The sequence below is a fragment of the Moschus berezovskii genome, chromosome 6, assembly GCF_049115385.1.
Source record: "Moschus berezovskii isolate FMDL1 chromosome 6, NW_MosBer_1.0, whole genome shotgun sequence".
Taxonomy (NCBI): domain Eukaryota; kingdom Metazoa; phylum Chordata; class Mammalia; order Artiodactyla; family Moschidae; genus Moschus; species Moschus berezovskii.
In genome coordinates this window covers 100349661-100368592 of record NC_142465.1, presented here as the reverse complement: position 1 = coordinate 100368592, position 18932 = coordinate 100349661, and the positions used below count along the sequence as shown (strand labels likewise).

The window sequence follows — 18932 nt, the reverse complement described above, 5'->3', positions numbered from 1 at the left end:
AATTAAAATTCTTTGACTTATCCTCTTGGGCCTTCATGACCTGGTTTCTGCCTACCTATCTAGTTTCATCCACCACCTCTTGTACTCCATGTGATCTCGAAACCATTACACTCAGCTCTCTGGCCTACCATGAGCTAGTCCAACACCTCTGACTTTGCATATGCTGTTTCCTCTGCCTGAGATTTTCCCCCTTGTTGACTACTGAGTAATCTCAAAACTGTTATTTAAGACTCAGGAAGCAGCACCCCCTTTACAGGGACTGACTCACTCTACAAGCTCTATGTACCTTGTATGGAGGTCTGCTGGTCTGTATGGAGGTCTGCTGGTCTAATGTAACTTACACGTCTGCTCCTGCTCTCAGCCTATAAACTTGTTTCCTCAGTACCTAATACAGTGTCTGACCCACAACAAGTACTCAATTTTTGTTGCTGTTTAGTGGCTAAGTCATGTCCGACTCTTCTGTGACCCTATGGACTGTTGCCCGCCAGGCTCCTCTATCCATGGGATTTTCCAGGCAAGAATACTAGAGTGGGTTGCCATTTCCTTCTCCAGGGGATCTTCCAACCCAGGGAATGAACCCATGTCTCTTGTATTGGTAAGTGGATTCTTTACCACTGAGCCACCTGGGAAGACACAGGTATTCAATAAATATCTATAAAAGGGAGGAGGACATAGGAAGAGAGTGAAATGAAGAAAAGAAGTGGTATGTAGAGCATTAATTTCTCTGCCTAAGAAACCATTGCACAGCCGCTCAGGTTAAAGAGAAACTTTATATTCAGGTCATCAGGGAGGTGGGAGGAGGCCAGAATGACTCAGATTCTGGGCTGCGGCTCAGCAGATAGATATTGTATCATCACTGAGAGAGAAAGCAAAAGGGAAACATGTCTGGGAGGGAGCATATGTTTAGTTTTGGACATACTAAGTTTTCCCGTGGTCATGTATGGATGTGAGAGTTGGACTGTGAAGAAAGCTGATCGCCGAAGAATCGATGCTTTTGAACTGTGGTGTTGGAGAAGACTCTTGAGAGTCCCTTATACTGCAAGGAGATCCAACCAGTCCATTCTAAAGGAGATCAATCCTGGATGTTCATTGGAGGGACTGATGCTAAAGCTGAAACTCCAATACTTTGGCCACCTCATGAGACGAGTTGACTCACTGGAAAAGACTCTGATGCTGGGAAAGGTTGGGGGCGGGAGGAGAAGGGGACGACGGAGAATGAGATGGCTGGATGGCATCACCGACTCTGTGGACATGAGTTTGAGCGTACTCCGGGAGTTGGTGATGGACAGGGAGGCCTGGCGTGCTGTGATTCATGGGGTCGCGGAGAGTCGGACACGACTGAGCGACTGAACTGAACTGAACTGAACTGAACTGAAGTTTATAGTGGTTAAGATACTAGAAAGCTCAGATATAATATTTAAATACGGTTACTTGCTTTCAACATTCAAAACTAACTCAGTATTTTATTTATTTGGCTAAGGCATGTGGAATCTTTGGTTGCAGAATTCAAACTCCTAGTTGCAGCACATGAGATCTAGTTCCCGGACCAGGGATCAAATCCCGGGCCCCCTGCATTGGGAGTGCAGTGTTTTAACACTGGACCACCAGGGAAGACTGTCTATGAAATGAGCACTAAAATTAGAATCTTAAAGTTAGAGCATCATGGCACCTTGGCCCAACAAGGTGATAGACTGGGGCTTGGTCAAGCTGCGCTAATCAGCTAATGTTATAACTGTTAAAGAAAGATCTTGAGCAGGGAAGTCAGTTTATTCTCAGTCAAGTCATGACCATAATGGTGGGCTTTCTTTAAAAATGGTAAAGTGGAAGTAATGGCAGTGATAAACATAGGCAGGTGCAGAACACCTATTCACCAGTTTTCTGGTGATGAAAGAGAGTCTAATTGTTACTGAGTCAATTGACCACAGTTGGATAATTGTGGGCAACATCCACAAAAACATCCTTTCTGCTCCTCCCAAATATAATAAATATGCTTTCCAAACTGCTCTTAGACCATGAATGCTACAGCCTCAACCCCGTCCCAGCTTTTCTCCTGCATTCTCATCCACTTTTACCACTGATGAACTTGGAGGGAAATGAGAAAGGATGGCTGTTTCACTGTTACTGGTACTACCCCCTTTTCTTACCACAAATAATAAACTTCTGCAAATCTGCTTTTTTGACATTCATGTGCCCCCACATATGGAAAAAAAAATTTTTTTTACCCAGTCCTCAAGAGAATTCAATGAGAAAAATTTGCCACTAACACACTGACCAATTTAGCAAGTGCTTTGAGAATTAAGCCAAAATCTGAGTTTCTTGTGCTACCCCTAATTGATGTCCTCCGTTCTTCAATGTTTTTTCCATATATCAACTCTTCCTAGTTGTCTAGTTTCATGCCTTAAAAAAAATTTTTTTTCTTAAATACTTGATTAGTTTAAGCCTTATGTTTTTCTATTAAAAATAAAAAATCTCCATGTTGTGAAGTGACTGGTGTGGAAACTGTAATAGCAAAAAGGTAGAAAAATATCACTTAATTCTAATCTCAACCTTGCTTTATGCAGGCTCTGTGAAGGTAGGGACCACTTTTGCTTATGACCCCATGTCCTGGGAATGCTAAAGCTGGCACAATAATGTTTCTGTGATGGATCTAGATTACATGTGTGTGTTCCTGACCCCAAAGTGAAATTTATCTGAACATTCACAGAAGTTAGTCTAAAATAACTCAAGCTCGGATAAGAAGCCTAGAGGACATTCACATGCCCACGGGGCAAATGCCATGTGTGTGAAAATGAGATTTAAACATTTCTAACTGCTGTGATTCATGGGGTCACAAAGAGTCGGACACGACTGAGCGATTGAACTGAACCGAACAGCCAACATCATTAGAATCAATCCACTTGATAAATATTCATTGAATGATTGAGAATATTACTTTCTAAAAAAGTTTTTTCTTCCACAAATAAAGATGAAAAGAAGCCCCATCAATTTTTGATTTCTCTCTATGTAAAAACCCAAACACCCAAATTAAATTTCTTTTCTTTACCTATGTATTCTAATATTTTCTATAAGTTAATTGTTTTCAGTTGAAAAAAAATTCATCACACTGTCTTAGAATTTGTAAAACAGTCATACATCGCCAAAATCACTTTTTCCCATAGTTGGAACCTAAGTTTGCTAGCACTTCATTTATGAAAGAGGAAGTGGTTTTCAACCCTGAGCAATACAATTTTCCCCTAATATAGTCAGTCAGATAAAGGAAAAAAGATACATGGGAAAGCAGAGCATATGTCAGAGAAAATATAAAAGCAAAATTGCAACTTAAACTATTCAGATTAGTTTTAGCTAATAGTTTACTATGATCCTCGAATTGCTTTTCTTTTTCATGTTCAATAAGCACAATCACTCAGCTTCCTTCTCTGTACCCTGGCTTTGCACCGTTCCTTCTCTGAAAGGACTTAAAGTAAGTGGATACCTGGTTTTTAGATTTGCTTTGTCTCTTCATCAGAGTCACTAAGAAAATAACTGACTAATGAATAATCAATCTCCAGGCAACAAAATCATAAGTTGGTATTTTAGCTCTCACTCTCTCCAGAAATCAGAGCCTGGGATTCTGGATGGAAAGAGGATCATTTGGCGAAGTGCTCCAGAGAACAGGAGAAGGCCGCTTTAGGAGAGTGAACCACGAAGGGAGGGAAAGCAGCAGGGTGCATTTTAAGATGGTCCGAAGAGGTGTGCGGAAGAAGCCTCTGCAGACCACAGCCCAGGGACGGAGAGAGGGAGCATGTATCCACCCACTCATATCCTGCATAGGTCAGGGGTGGCCTTGGACCATTCTCAGTTATGCACATGCTCCAGTGCTAAACAGCGATGATTTCAGAGGAGCTCTGAGGTAGAAAGTGGGGGCTCTTGCAGTTTGGCTGAAGTGAGGTGCCTCAGCTTACCTGAGTGAAGCTATAATAAAAGGCAGAATATGAGGTGGGTTGAATAATGTGTCTAATACACAAAGCAGGTTGAAAGGGATTCGTTTAAAAAAAAAATAGCTTCGAGGAAACAAAATACTAGTACATAAAAATGCTGCAGATTTGCTTGGCTCTGGAATGACCTCTTTCCTTCACCTCCTAGAAGTGTACCTGGTTCTTCACTGCTGGCTTAACTCAGAGTTCTTGTCAAAAGTCTTATCAACAGAAAGTCAACTTTGCTCCATTCTGATTCAGCACTAAGCTCACTGCTCATCTATATCTCTCTTTAGTTATATGAATTTGTGTGTATTTGTTGCAGTAAATTGGACTATAAACTTCTTAAGAATGAGGGGTGGCATCATGTATCTCATTGCATTGACTCCCTTGGGCTTAATATAATGCTTTATCCTCAGTTCAGTTCAGTTCAGTCGCTCAGTCGTGTCCGACTCTTTGCGACTCCATGAATCACAGCACGCCAGGCCTCCCTGTCCATCACCAACTCCCGGAGTTCACTCAAACTCATGTCCATCGAGTCGGTGATGCCATCCAGCCATCTCATTCTCTGTCGTCCCCTTCTTCTCCTGCCCCCAATCCCTCCCAGCATCAGAGTCTTTTCCAGTGAGTCAACTCTTCGCATGAGGTGGCCAAAGTATTGGAGTTTCAGCTTTAGCATCAGTCCTTCCAGTGAATACCAAACCCTCAGCTTTTACACTGGCTGGAAGGTTACCATTGGAGACAGATTCACACCACATTTGAGGTACTTTAATTCTTGATTTCTCACTTTAAATTAGAATTCTCATATCTTAGGTCTGATTTGAGTAACTTGACGCTACTTTATATTAGAACTGTAGTTGTGTTTGCAATGCTGCAGGACAAACTTCAGAGTAAGCCTGTCTCTCTCAATCAAGAGACTTTCGCAATTTTTCCCAAGAAGATTATAACATATCTGCTATCTATACAGACATGGAGTTTCAAGTGTTAGACTCAAGTTTCCTCATAATTTCACTACCTCTATTAGTTTCATTTTTTTAACCACATTAAGTAAATTCCTGTTTCATAGTAGTACAAGAAACCTACATAATAACATTATTAATACATTTTCTAGTCACATCTTAAACTAAGTTATCAAAAAATTATGAGACATAAGTTGTAGAAGCAACTGGAACCTTCTCTATTTTTAAAAAAGGTAAAACAAACATATTCTTAAACAATTCTTAAAATGTTAAACAAAATTAATTCCTTGAGATTCACTACATTATTGCTGCTACTACCTTTTTTGCTATTTCAATAGTTAATGCTTTTTAATTTGGAATCCAACAAAATATAACAGGTGACACAAGTGAAAATAATGTCTTAAATAAGTGTGAAAACTAAAGTTTCTATTTTGTGTGTCAGAACCAAGACCCAAGATGAAGTTCATATATTATGGAAAGTAAATCACCAAGAAATAGTTATTTAAAATTTTCTACCCCAATTTTGGTGGGGGAGTTTCCCTGGTGGCTCAGATGGTAAAGAATCTGCCTGAATGCAGGAGACCTGGGTTTGATCCATGGATTGGGAAGATCCCCTGGATAAGGGAATGGCAACCCACTCCAGTATTCTTCCTGGAGAATCTCATAGACTGGAGAGCGTGGCAGGCTAGTCCATGGGATGGCAAAGAGACGGATACAATTGAGCAACTAACTAACATATACACACATACCCTAATTTCAGGACTGAAGGAGGGTCTTTTAAATTTTCTTCTGGAGAAAGTTTTCGATCTTTTCTATAAGTTTCAGGACCAGGAAACAAAATTTAATAATAAAGATTAATAAGTATTAATAATTCTCCCAGAAATTCTTCTGAACTTATCTATTAAAAAATGTTTTTAGCTAAGGTCTAATCAATAAATGTGATGCCATGCTTGTATTTGCCCTGTCAGAGTCTATAATAAATGTTCAATCAAAATATTTGTATGTTAGTCTTTATGAGAGAACTGCCCTAAATTTTCTCAAAAGATCCCAAACTCCACGCATCCCAAACTAAAGTCACCCTATTCCCAACCCTCAAATAAGCACCTTTTCCTTTAGTTCTTACCTTGATGAAGGCAAGAAACATCTACCTACTTTGATCTGGGTATTCTCAACTCAACATTGCTAAGTATTAGAGAAATGCAAATCAAAACTACATTAAGATAACACCACACACCAGTCAAAATGGTTATCATCAAAAAAATCCACAAACAATAAATGCCAGGGAAGGTGTGGAGAGAAGGGAACTCTCCTGCATTGTTGGTGGGAATGTAAATTGATACAGCCACTATGGAGAACAATATGGAGGTTTCTTTAAAAACTACCATATGACCCTGCAATCCCACTCCTGGGCATATATCTGGAGGAAAACATGATCGGAAATGATACATGCACCCCAATGTTCCTACCCTGGAAAGGAAAGTGAAGTTGTTCCTTCTGGCCATTTACCAAGTCCTCACGCTTTTATCTACTTCCTTTCCTTCCCTATGTATCACTTTAGTTGAGGCTTTTCCAATTTCTGGGAATTATCTTGTATATACTCTGATAAGCAAACTGGTATAGCCCTTGAATTGGTTCAAGATGGCAGAGTAGAAGGATGTGCACTCACTCCTTGAGAGAGCACTGAATCATAACAAACTGCTGAACCATCATTGGCAGGAAGATGCTGGAACCAACCGGAAAAGATACCCCACATCCAGAGACAAAGGAGAAGCTGCAACGAGATAGCAGGAGGGGTGCAATCACGATAAAATAAAATCCCATAATCACCAGGTGGGCTACTCACAAACTGGAGATCAATTGTATCACAGAATTTCTCCCACTGGAGTGAAGGTTCTGAGCCCCATGTCAGGCTTCCCAATGTGGGGGTCTGGCAACAGGAGAAGGAATCCCCAGAGAACCTGACTTTGAAGGCCAGTGGGATTTGATTGCAGGACTTCCACAGGATTGGGGAAAACAGAGTCTACTCTTGGAGGACACACACAAAATCCGGTGCACATTAGAACCCAGGGGAAGGGAGCAGTGACCCCATGGAAGACTGAACCAGACCTTACCTGCTAGCGCTGGAGGGTCTTTGCAGAAGAGAGGGGGCAGCTATGGTTCACCATGGAGACAAGGACACTGGCAGCAGCAGTTCTCAGAAGTACTTGTTGGCATGAGGCCTCCATGAGGTCACCATTATCCACAACAAACAGCCTGTAGGCTCCAGTGTTGGGCTGCTTCAGGCCAAACAACCAAGAGGGAAGGAACACAGCCATACCCATCAGCAGACAAGTGGGTTAAAGTTTAACTGAGCGCAGACTTGTCCACAAGAGCAAGACTCAGCTCCACTTACCACCAGTCCCTCCCATCAGGAAACTTGCACAAAACTCTTAGATACTCCATCTACTAGAAGGTAGACAGCAGAAGCAAGAACTGCAACCCTGCAGCCCGTTGAATAAAAACCACGATCACAGAAAGAGAAAACGAACATGTGGAGGATTATGTCTCCATGTCATTACGTCTCAGATGAAGGAACAAAATAAAACCCCAGAAAAGTAACTAAATGAAGTAGAGATAGGCAACCTTCCAGAAAAAGAATCTTGAATAATGATAGTGAAGATGATCCAGGATCTTGGGCACATGATTTAGGCAAGGATAGAGAAGATGCAAGAAATGTTTAATATAGACCTGGAAGAACTAAAGAACAACAAACAGAGACAAAAAGTACACTAACTGAAATTAAATACTAGAAGGAATCAAGCAGAATAAATGAGGCAGAAGAAGGAATAAGTGACCTAGAAGGCAGAATGGTGGAAATCACTGCCACTGAACAAAATAAAGAACGAAATAAAGACAACCTAAGAGACCTTTGGGACGTATTAAACACACCAACATTTGCATTATAGGGGTCCAAAAGTGATAAGAAATAGAAAAAGGATCTAATAAAATATTTGAGGAGACTGTAGCTGAAAACTTCTCGAACATGGGAAAGGAAACCCCTCAATCAAGCTTGGGAAGTGTAGAGTGTCCCAGGCAGGATAAACCCAAAGAAGAGCACAGCAAGACACATGGTAATCAAACTGACAAAAATTAAAGACAATGAAAAAATATTAAAATCAACAAGGGGAAAACAACAACATACATACATGGGTACTTCCATAAGGTTATGATCTGACTTCTAGGCAGAAACTCTGCAAGCCAGAAGGAAGTGGCACAATGTATTCAAAGTGATGAAAGGGAAAAGAATCTACAACCAAAATACTCTACTCAGCAAGCATATCATTCAGATTTGAGGGAGAAATCAAAAGCTTTTCAAACAAGCAAAAGTCAAGAATTTGACACCATCAGAAAAGCTTTACAACAAATACAAAAGGAACTCCTCTAGGTAGGAAAGAGACTAGCAACTTAAAACAACCTGTGCATCTACAGACCACTATATCAAAACCTCATAGAAGCAGCAAACCTAAAAACTACAATAGACATACCCACAAAAAAGAAAAAGCAACCCAACATAACACCAAAGATGACCATCAAACCACAAGAGAAGAGAACAAAAGAGGAAAGGGAGAAAAAAGACCTACAAAAACAAACCCCAAACAATTAAGAAAATGGCAATAGAAACACATATACTGATTATTATCTTAAATGCAAATAGATGAAATGTGCCAACCAAAAGACAGAGACTGTTTGAATGGCTACAAAAACAAGACCTGTCTATAAGAGACCCACCTCAGACCTAGGGACACATACAGGCTGAAACTGAGGGGATGGAAGAAGGAATTCCATTCAAATGGAAATCAAAAGAAAGCTGGAGTAGTCATACTCCTATCAGACAAAATAGACTTTAAAGAATGTTATAAGAGACAAAGAAGGACACTACATAATGATCAAGGGATCAATCCAAGAAGACGATATAACAATTGCAAATATACATGTACCCAACAAAGAAGCACCTCAATTCATAAGACAAATCATAACAGCCAAAGAGTGAAAAATTGACAGTAACACGATAATAGTGGAGGACTTTAACATCCCACTTTCATCAATGGATACATCATCCAGTCAGAAAATCAATAAGGAAACAAAGGCCTTAAATAACACATTAGACTAGATGGACTTAATTTATATTTATAGAGCATTCCATCCAAAAGCAGAAGAATACATGTTTCTCAAGTGCACATGCAATATTCTCCAGGACTGACCACATGCTTGGCCACAAAGTGAGTGTAAATTTAAGAAAACTGAAATCATATCAAGCATGTTTTCCAACTATAACACTTTGAGATTAGAAATAAAGTACAAGAAAAAAACAATAAAAACACACACATAGAGGTTAAACAATTCGTTACTAAACAAACAATGGATCACTGAAGAAATCAAAGGGGAAATAAAAAAAATACCTAGAGACAAATGAAAATGAAAGCACAATGATCCAAAACCTATAGGATGCAGCAAAAGTAGTTCTAAGAGGAAAATTTATAGCAATACAGTCTTACCTCAAGAAATAAGAAAAATCTCAAATAAACAACCCAACCTCACACTTAAAGCAATTAGAGAAAGTAAAACAAACAAAACCTAAAGTTAGTAGAAGAAAAGAAAACATAAAGATCAGAGCAGAAATCAGTGAAATAGAGACAAAGAAGACAACAGCAAAAATCAGCAAAACTAAAAGCTGGTTCTTTGAAAAGATAAAACCGATAAAGTCTTAGCCAGACTGAGAGAGGACTCAAGTCAATAAAATTAGAAATGCAAAAAATGTTACAACTGACACCACAGAAATACAACATATCATAAGAGACTACTACAAGAAACTGTATGACAATAAAATGGACAACCTAGAAGAAATGGACAGATTCTTAAAAAGATGCAGTCTCAAGAATGAACCAGGAAGAAATAAAAAATATGAATAGCCCAATCATATGCACTGAAATTGAAACTGATTTTAAAACTTCCAACAAAAAAAAGTCCAAGACACAGGTGAGTTCTATCAAACATTTAGAGAAGAGCTAACACCTATCCTTCTGAAACTGTTCTGAAAAAATGGCAGAGGAAGGAAAACTCTCAAAATCGTTCTATGAGGCCACCATCACTCTGATACCAAAATCAGGCAAAGACACCACACAGATAAGAAAATTACAGGCCAATATCACTGATGAACACAGACACAGAAATCCTCAACAAAATACTATCAATTCCAATCCAACAATACATTAAAAGGCTCAATACCATGATTAAGTGGGATTTGTCCCAGGGATCAAGGATTTTTCAATTTTCACAAATCAAGCAGTGTGATAAATTACATCAAAAAACTGAAGAATAAAAACCATTGATCATCTCAATAAAAGCAGAAAAAGCTTCTGATAAAATTCAGGACCGGTTTATGACAAAAAAAAAAAAAAACTCTCCAGAAAGTGGACATAAAGGAAACACATGCTCAGTCGCTCAGTCAAGGCTGACTCTTTGCAACTCCATGGGCTTTAGCCCTCCAGGCTCCTCTGTTCATGGAATTTTCTGGGCAAGAATATTGGAGTGGGTTGCCATTTCTTTCTCCATAAAAAACACACCTCAACAGAATACAGGCTGTATAACCCAGACCTAAAGATAACATCATAGTCAATGGTGAAAAGCTGAAAGCATTTCCTCTAAGATCAGAAAGAAGGCAAGGATGTCCACTTTTGCCACTTATATTCAACATAGCTTTGGAAGTCCTAGCTACAGCAATCAGAGAAGAAAATAAAAGGAATCCAAATTGGAAAAAAAAAAAAGTGAAACTGCCATGATACTATACATAAAAACCCTAAAGTTACTACCAGAAAATTACTAGACCTCATCAATGAATTCAGTAAAGTTTCAGGATACAAAATTGATACAGAGAAATCTCTTGCATTTCTATGCACTAAAACGCTAGTAAAGTCATGCTCAAAATTCTCCAAGCCAGGCTTCAGCAATACATGAACTGTGAACTTCCAGATGTTCAAGCAGGTTTTAGAAAAGGCAGAGGCACCAGAGATCAAATTGCCAACATCCACTGGATCATGGAGAAAGCAAGAGAGTTCCAGAAAAACATCTATTTCTGCTTCATTGACTATGCCAAAGCCTTTGACTGTGTGGATCACAATAAACTGTGGAACATTCTGAAAGAGATCGGAATACCAGACCACCTGACCTGCCTCTTGAGAAACCTGTATGCAGGTCAGGAAGCAACAGTTAGAACTGGACATGGAACAACCGACTGGTTCCAAATAGGAAAAGGAGTACGTCAAGGTTGTATATTGTCACCCTGCTTATTTAATTTATCTGCAGAGTACATCATGAGGAACGCTGGGTGGAAGAAGCACAAGCTGGAATCAAGATTGCTGGGAGAAATATCAATAACCTCAGATATGCAGATGACACCACCCTTATGGCAGAGGAACTAAAAAGCCTCTTGATGAAAGTGAAAGAGGAGAGTGAAAAGGTTGGCTTGAAGCTCAACATTCAGAAAACAAAGATCATGGCATCTGGTCCCATCACTTCATGGGAAATAAATGGGGAAACAGTGGAAACAGACGCTTACTCCTTGGAAGGACAGTTATGACCAACCTAGACAGCATATTAAAAAGCAGAGACATTACTTTGCCAGCAAAGGTCCGTCTAGTCAAGGCTATGGTTTTTCCAGTAGTCATGTATGGATGTGAAAATTGGACTGTGAAGAAAGCTGAGCGCCGAAGAATTGGTGCTTTTGAACTGTGGTGTTGGAGAAGACTCTTGAGAGTCCCTTGGACTGCAAGGAGATCCAACCAGTCCATTCTAAAGGAGATCAGTCCTGGGTGTTCATTGGAAGGACTGATGCTAAAGCTGAAACTCCAATACTTTGGCCACCTCATGCAACAAGTTGACTCACTGGAAAAGATTCTGATGCTGGGAAGGATTGGGGGCGGGAGGAGAAGGGGACGACAGAGAATGAGATGGCTGGATGGCATCACCGACTCGATGGTCATGAGTTTGAGTGAACTCCGGGGGTTGGTGATGGACAGGGAGGCCTGGCGTGCTGTGATTCATGGGGTTACGGAGAGTCGGACACGACTGAGTGACTGAACTGAACTGAACTGATGCACTGAAAGTGAAACATCAGAAAGAGAAATTAAGGAAACAATCCCATTATCATTGCTTCAGAAAAATGAAATAAAACACCTAGGAATAAATCTACCCAGCATGCAAAAGACCTGTACATGGAATACTATAAGACACTGATTAAGGAAATCAAAGATGACAGAGATGAAAAAATATATTATGTTCTTGGATTGGAAAAATCACGATTGTCCAAATAACTATATTACCCAAGGCAATCTACAGATCAAATTCAATCCTTATCAAATTACCAATGACATTTTTCACAAAACTAGAACAAAAAACCTTAAAATTTGCATGGAAACACAAAAGATCCCAAATCATCAAAACAATCTTGAGAAAGAAAAACAGAGCTGGAGGGATCACGCTCTCTGACTTCAGATTATACTGCAAAACTATAGTCATCAAAACAGTATGGTACTGGCAGAAAAACAGATATATAGATCAATGGAACAGGATAGAGTGCCTAGAAATAAACCCATGCACCTGTGCTCCATTAATCTATGACAAAGGAGGCCAGAATATACAATGGTGGGAAGATAGTCTCTTCAATAAATGACGCTGGAAAACTGGACAACTACATGTAAAAAAAAAAAAAAGAAATTAGATCATTCTTTAATACCATACACAAAAATAAACTCAAAATGGATTAAAGACACTACACAGCTCCTAGAAGAAAACATAGGCAGAACACTCTCTGACATAAACGGCAGCAATATATTTTTTGATTCATCTCCCAGAGTAGTGGAAATAAAAACAAAAACAAATAGGACCTAATTAAACTCAAAAGCTTATGCATAGCAAAATAACCATAAACAAAATCAAAGACAGCCCAAAGACTGGGGAAAATATTTGCAAATTATGTGACCAACAAGGGATTAGTCTCCAAAGTTTACAAACAGCTCATGTGGCTTCATACTATCAAAAACAAACAATCCAATCAAAAAATGGGCAGAGGACCTAGACATTTCTCCAAAGATGGCCAAGAGGCACATGAAAATATGTTCAACATTGCTAAGTATTAGATAAATGCAAATCAAAACTACAATGAGATATCACCTCACACCAGTCAAAATAGCTATCATCAAAAAATCCACAAACAATAAATGCTAGCGAAGGTGTGGAGAGAAGGGAACCCTCCTGCACTGTTGGTGGGAATGTAAATTCAAACAGCACGGAGGTTTCTTTAAAAACTAAAAATAGGGCTACTATATGACCCTGCAATCCCACTCCTGGGCACAAACCTGGAGGAAAACATGATTGGAAAGGATATATGCACCCCAACGTTCATTACCGGAGAAGGCAATGGCAAGCCACTCCAGTACTCTTGCCTAGAAAATTGCATGGAGAGAGGAGCCTGGTAGGCTGCAGTCCATGGGGTCGCTACTAGTCGGACACGACTGAGCAACTTCACTTTCACTTTTCACTTTCACACATTGGAGAAGGAAATGGCAACCCACTCCAGTGTTCTTGCCTGGAGAATCCCAGGGACGGCGGAGCCTGGTCGGCTGCCGTCTACGGGGTCGCACAGAGTCGGACACGACTGAAGCAACAGCAGCAACGTTCATTACAGCATTGCTTACAATGGTCAAGACATGGAAGCAACTCAAATGTCCATTGACAGAGGAACAGATAAACAAATTGTGGTACATGTATACAATGTAGTATTCAATTCAGTTCAGTCGCTCAGTCGTGTCCGACTCTTTGCAACCCCATGAATCACAGCACGCCAGGCCTCCCTGTCCATCACCAACTCCCGGAGTTTACTCAGACTCATGTCCATTGAGTCGGTGATGCCATCCAGCCATCTCATTCTCTGTCGTCCCCTTCTCCTCCTGCCCCCAATCCTTCCCACTCAGCCATTAAAAAGAATGAAATAATGTCACTTGCAGCAACATGGATGGATCTAGAGATTGTCATACTGAGTGAAGTAAGTCAGACAGAGAAAGAGAAATATCACAGGCTTATATGTGAAATCTAAAAAGAAATGTTACAAATAAACTTATTTACAAAATAGAAACAAAGTCACAGACTTAGAAAACAAACTTATGGTTACCGGGCGGGCGAAGAGTGAGGGTAAGGAATAATGAGGGAGTTTTGGGATTGACATGTATACACAGTTGTATTTAAAACCTATAACTAACAAGGATCTATTGTATAATACAGGGAACTCTGTTCAATGTTATGTAGCAGCCTGGACGGGAAGTGAGTTTGGGGGAGAATGGATATATATATATATGTATGGCTGAGTTGCTCTGCTGTGCACCTGAAACTATTACGTTTTTGATGGGCTATATTCCAATGTAAAATAAAAAGTGTGGTGTGTTTTTTTTAAGATAATATATTACCACATTAAAAATAAAAAAATTGGTACAGAAAAACAGGAAGTGAAGTGAAGTGAAAGTCACTCAATCATGTCCAGCTCTTTGTGATCCCAGGGACTGTACAATCCATGGAATTCTCCAGGCCAGAATACTGGAGTAGGTAGCTGTTCCCTTCTCCAGGGGGTCTTCCCAACCCAGGGCTCAAACCCAGGTCTCCTACATTGCAGGTGGATTCTGTACTAGCTGACTCGCCAGGGAAGCCCGAAAAACAGGAAAGTATTGGGAAATACTAAAGCAGCCATTGTTAATAAAACTGTACTTTGGCAAAAATAATCATGATGACTTCAGACACTTATAACCAAGGAAAGTGCTTTCTGAAAGAGCTGCTTAATGTACTGGTATGCACCCCAACTCCTCAAAAGATTAGGCCATGATTAAGAAAATCAGTTTTTATAACAAGTTATTACTTCACTGAACAGGAATTATCATCAGCAATTCTGTTGCCTTATCAAGAGATCCATGATGCCTTTTCAGAGAAAAGCAACTCCCGTGGCTGGTCATAATACTCACTCAATTATATAGCCCCTACTATGTGCCCTCGTTAGTTAAGCTTTCCTGATAGCTCAGTTGGTAAAGAATCCACCTGCAATGTGGGAGACCTGGGTTTGAGCCCTGGGTTGGGAAGATCCCCTGGAGAAGGGAAAGGCTATCCATTCCAGTATTCTGGCCTGGAGAATTCCATGGACTGTATAGTCCATGGGGTCGTAAAGAGTCGGACATGACTGAGGGACTTTCACACTATGTGCCAGGCACTGTTCCTCATAACAAACTTACGAGATAGGTATTATTATAATACCCATTTTACAGATGAGGAAATTGAGGCATGGAGAGATTAGATAATTGGTTAAAAGTCATGCAGTTTGTAAGTATTGGAGCCAGGCTTCAAACATAGGCGGTCTGGCCCCATGGCTTCTGTCTTGGCATTCCAACCTATCTCTCTAGTATTTGACTTCCAAGAATGAAGACCTGCCATGGAAAGAGTGAACATATGGCACAACACCCACAGGGAATCTGGAAATAAGGAAGCCCTCAGAGATAAAGGATCAATTGAGATTGGCCTCAACCACAAGGCTGCTATGTCAGTTAAGGAGCCTGAACAACTCCCAGGACTGTAGACTCCTTGACAGCCACTTAAAGGAATTAGCTAATCTAGACAGGCAGTCAGTTAGTCTCAAGTGGTACTGGTAAGCCATGGAAGAGTGGAAAAGGAGTCTGTGACCAGCTGTTTTGGGCAAGCAGTGACTGGTAAGGAGCAGCTATGTACTGCCTGAAATGTCCAGTCCTAGTGAGAGGCAGATGAATCAGGTCCTCAGCCTGAGAATCCCTGATATATTTTCTATACCAGGTAGTTTGATTACAGTGAGAATGTGCCCGGAGCAGGCTACACAAATAACCTGATTGTTAAAAATTAGTTTCCTTGTATCTGATCAGCTCTGGAGAACTGCAAAGAATGCATTTCTAGAGTCTATCCCTGAGAAACCCAGAGCCAGATCTTAAACTCACTTTACCAAGGCACATGCCACTTTATGAGTGTCTTTGCAACCAACCCATCTCTTTCCCTAGTGACAACCTGACTGCCCTATAGATATGACTAGAAAAACTGGTAATTCCCTGGTTGTCCAGTGGTTAGAACTCCATGCTTCTACTGTCGATGGCTTGGGTTCAATCTCTGGTTGGGGCCACAAGCCGCTGGGCAAAAAAGAAAAGAAAAATTTACAAGGCATCCTAAAACACACGTGGGGACTCAGTTTAAGAAGCAATTTCTTGCAGGGATATATTTTCTAAATAAACAATTCCCCATCTTCAGAAAAACAAAGTCTCCACCTCACTCTTTAGGCTGCCCACTTCATCTACTGGAACATTTAAAACAATCCCAATAATCTAAAAGGAGACCAGGAAAGGGAGAAAAGTTTCTGCCATCGTTCCAGACACAACCGCCATTTCCGTTTCCGGGGCACTCCCCAGCCTGTCCCAGGTGTGTTCAAATGAGCAGTCTCAGTGGGCGATAAGGCGGCATGGACACCGCCGTCTCCAGAATGTGTAGGCAAATCACAGGTCAGGAGCCAGGGAGTCATCACTTCTGAGCTCAGAAGCTGAGGCAGCTTCGGAGACTGGAAAAATTTAAGAGTGATAAGTAGGCACATTGCGAAAGTTAAGGCTTTGAAATCTGGTAACTGCACATACTGGATGGAAGACGGTAGAACAAGAACCCATAAGGCGCTTTTAGGAAGGGATAGCCCTGCTGAACCCCACCCTAGTCTTGCGCAAAGTCAGCACAGAAAAGGAATTAGGAAATAAAATGAATCCTCTCTCGTTTTAAATGAATTGTCTCTTATATGTTACTTTTGAAGTCTTTCAGGTTTTTTTTTTTTAACTTAATCTTAGTTTTACTCATTGGGAATGAAACAGACAAAACCTAGACCCCACCCCCACCCCCCAACACCCACACACCTACACACACCCTCCCTTTTGCTTTTGAAGTAAAGGGTACAATTCAGTGTCAATACCTGTAGGGATGAAACCTTGTTTAAAACCTGTTTTATTAAGAGGGGAGTAGTTAAGTACATGCCTTTTTGCATTTCAGCTCTGCCTCCATTTGTGTATCTTTATGCAAATCATTGAACTTGCTCAGTCTCAAACTTTCTCATCTGTAGAATAGGGATAATAAACCTATTTAGGATCGTGTTATTGTTGTTTAGTGGCTAATTCGTGTCAGATTCTTTGCCACCCCATGGACTGTAGCCTGCCAGGCTCCTCTTTCCATGGGATTTCCCAGGCAAGAAAACTGGAGTGGGTTTCCATCTCCAGGGGATCTTCCTCACCCAGGGATCAAATCCATGCCTCCTGCGTTTTCTGCATTGGCAGGCGGATTCTGTTTTATCACTATGCCACCTGGGAAGCCCATTTAGGATTGCAGTGAGCAGTATATGAAAGAACATAAATCCTTGGGTATACTGCCTAGCACATTTCAAGCTAACACTACCATGTTGCACTTCTCAACACTTTAAACAAAAGCCATTGTCAAAAAAAAAAAGTGGCAACCTGGATCACACTATGATGAGAATAAATATATTTAGATGTCCTTTGGCTAACGCTTTTAGGATCAGCCAAGAATCAGCAAAGCCAAGAGCCGTGCCGGAGCGAACCGATTTGTCTGCCAAGAATTCCGGCCAGCACTTTCTAAGTTTGGAGACACACACCCCCAAGTCCTCGTCCGGGGCCATCCCCGAGCGCCAGCAGGGCTGGAGCAACGCAGGCCGTCCCCCCGCCCCGGCAGAAGCGCATTCCTTGGCGTCCACCCAGAAAACAGACGGACATCCGCGGGAAGTCAACTTGAGTGGACTCTGGAGCGACGGGGAGGCACGCGCGCAGAGGGAAGCGCTCGGGCTCCCAGAGGTCCCTCCCGGCGCCCCCGGCCGGGGCGGCACACTGGGCGCGCGGCTCACCTGCCTGGCTCGGAGGCACCGCGGCGGCCAGAAGCAGCAGGAGCAGCGGAAGCCGGGCCGGCGGCGGGGGCAGCCCGAGGCGCTCATCCCGGCTGTGGCGTGACATTGCTCCGCGGCCGCGATCTCCGCTCCGCTCGGCAGGACCAGGCAGCTGCTGGCAGAGCGGCTCTAGGGCCGACAGCGGGGCGCCCGGACGCGGAGGTTCGGGCGTCCTTCTTAACTTTCCTCTCTCATAAGCCCGGCCTGTTTGGGGCTTTTTAGGGGCGCGGAAGCCTCACGTGGTCTTGAGGACAACCTTCGCCCTGCTGGGCCCGTCTGGGAAGGGCGGGTCCTTTCTGACCCTCTAGCGCCCCGTGAGCCGGGCCGGACCGGTTCCCCTCCTGCACTCCTGGGACCTGCGTGCTGCTTTCTCCGCGCTCCGTCGGGCGGTTTGGCGACCCAGGGCTGGGAAAGATCAGTTCACGTCCACACCGCTGGCCTCCAGGGCCGGCCACTGGTCTGCAGCAGCGGAGAGGGGGCGTCCCGGGCAGTGTAGAAAAGCATACCCCTGCCTACACGCAGCTCCGATTCCTCACCCTTTCGGAGAGGGCTTCCCAGGTGCTTACAACTCAGGGTTTAGTGCCACTCTCCATCCCCCCTGTTTAACCTAAATCCATTTGCTGCCGCTCAGGACTTCGGATCGTTTGTTTTTCTCTTCATTGGCTGGAGCCACCGCTGGCGAGTGATTCAGATCAGATGGGGCTGAAACCAGAGATACCCCAGAAAACTCCTGTGAAGTCCCCATTTCTGTGCGGGGTCAGTTGAAAGTGACATTGTGAAGTAGGCAACACCGTGCCTTGGGGGACATTGTGAAGGTGGCAGAGGGTGCCCTAGGTGACATTGTGAAGTAGGCAAAAGACATTTTATTCATCCAATAAGCCTCTGTTGAGCCCTCCTTGTGTCTCTGGTACAGGTGGTATAAAGATCATTAAGACCACGGTCTACAGCAGGCCAGGAGCGACAGAGCCCCAAAAATAAACAGGTACCGGAAGTTGCCATCAG

At 42.1% G+C, this 18932-nt stretch overlaps 1 protein-coding gene across 2 annotated transcripts in view; it reads right to left on the bottom strand.

The window, feature by feature from the left end:
• PLBD1 (phospholipase B domain containing 1) overlaps nucleotides 1-18142 on the bottom strand; it is an 85338-nt gene extending 67196 nt beyond the window's left edge. The window contains exon 1 of one of the 2 annotated variants that reach the window (XM_088837305.1): nucleotides 17892-18142. In XM_088837305.1, the coding sequence (XP_088693431.1) occupies nucleotides 17892-17997 (106 nt within the window). In that variant the 5' untranslated portion in view covers nucleotides 17998-18142. Of the gene's footprint in view, nucleotides 1-7023; nucleotides 7170-17891 lie in introns of those variants that run through there. The other variant, XM_088837306.1, reaches the window with a different exon arrangement.
• Between the last annotated feature and the right edge of the window lie 790 nt (nucleotides 18143-18932).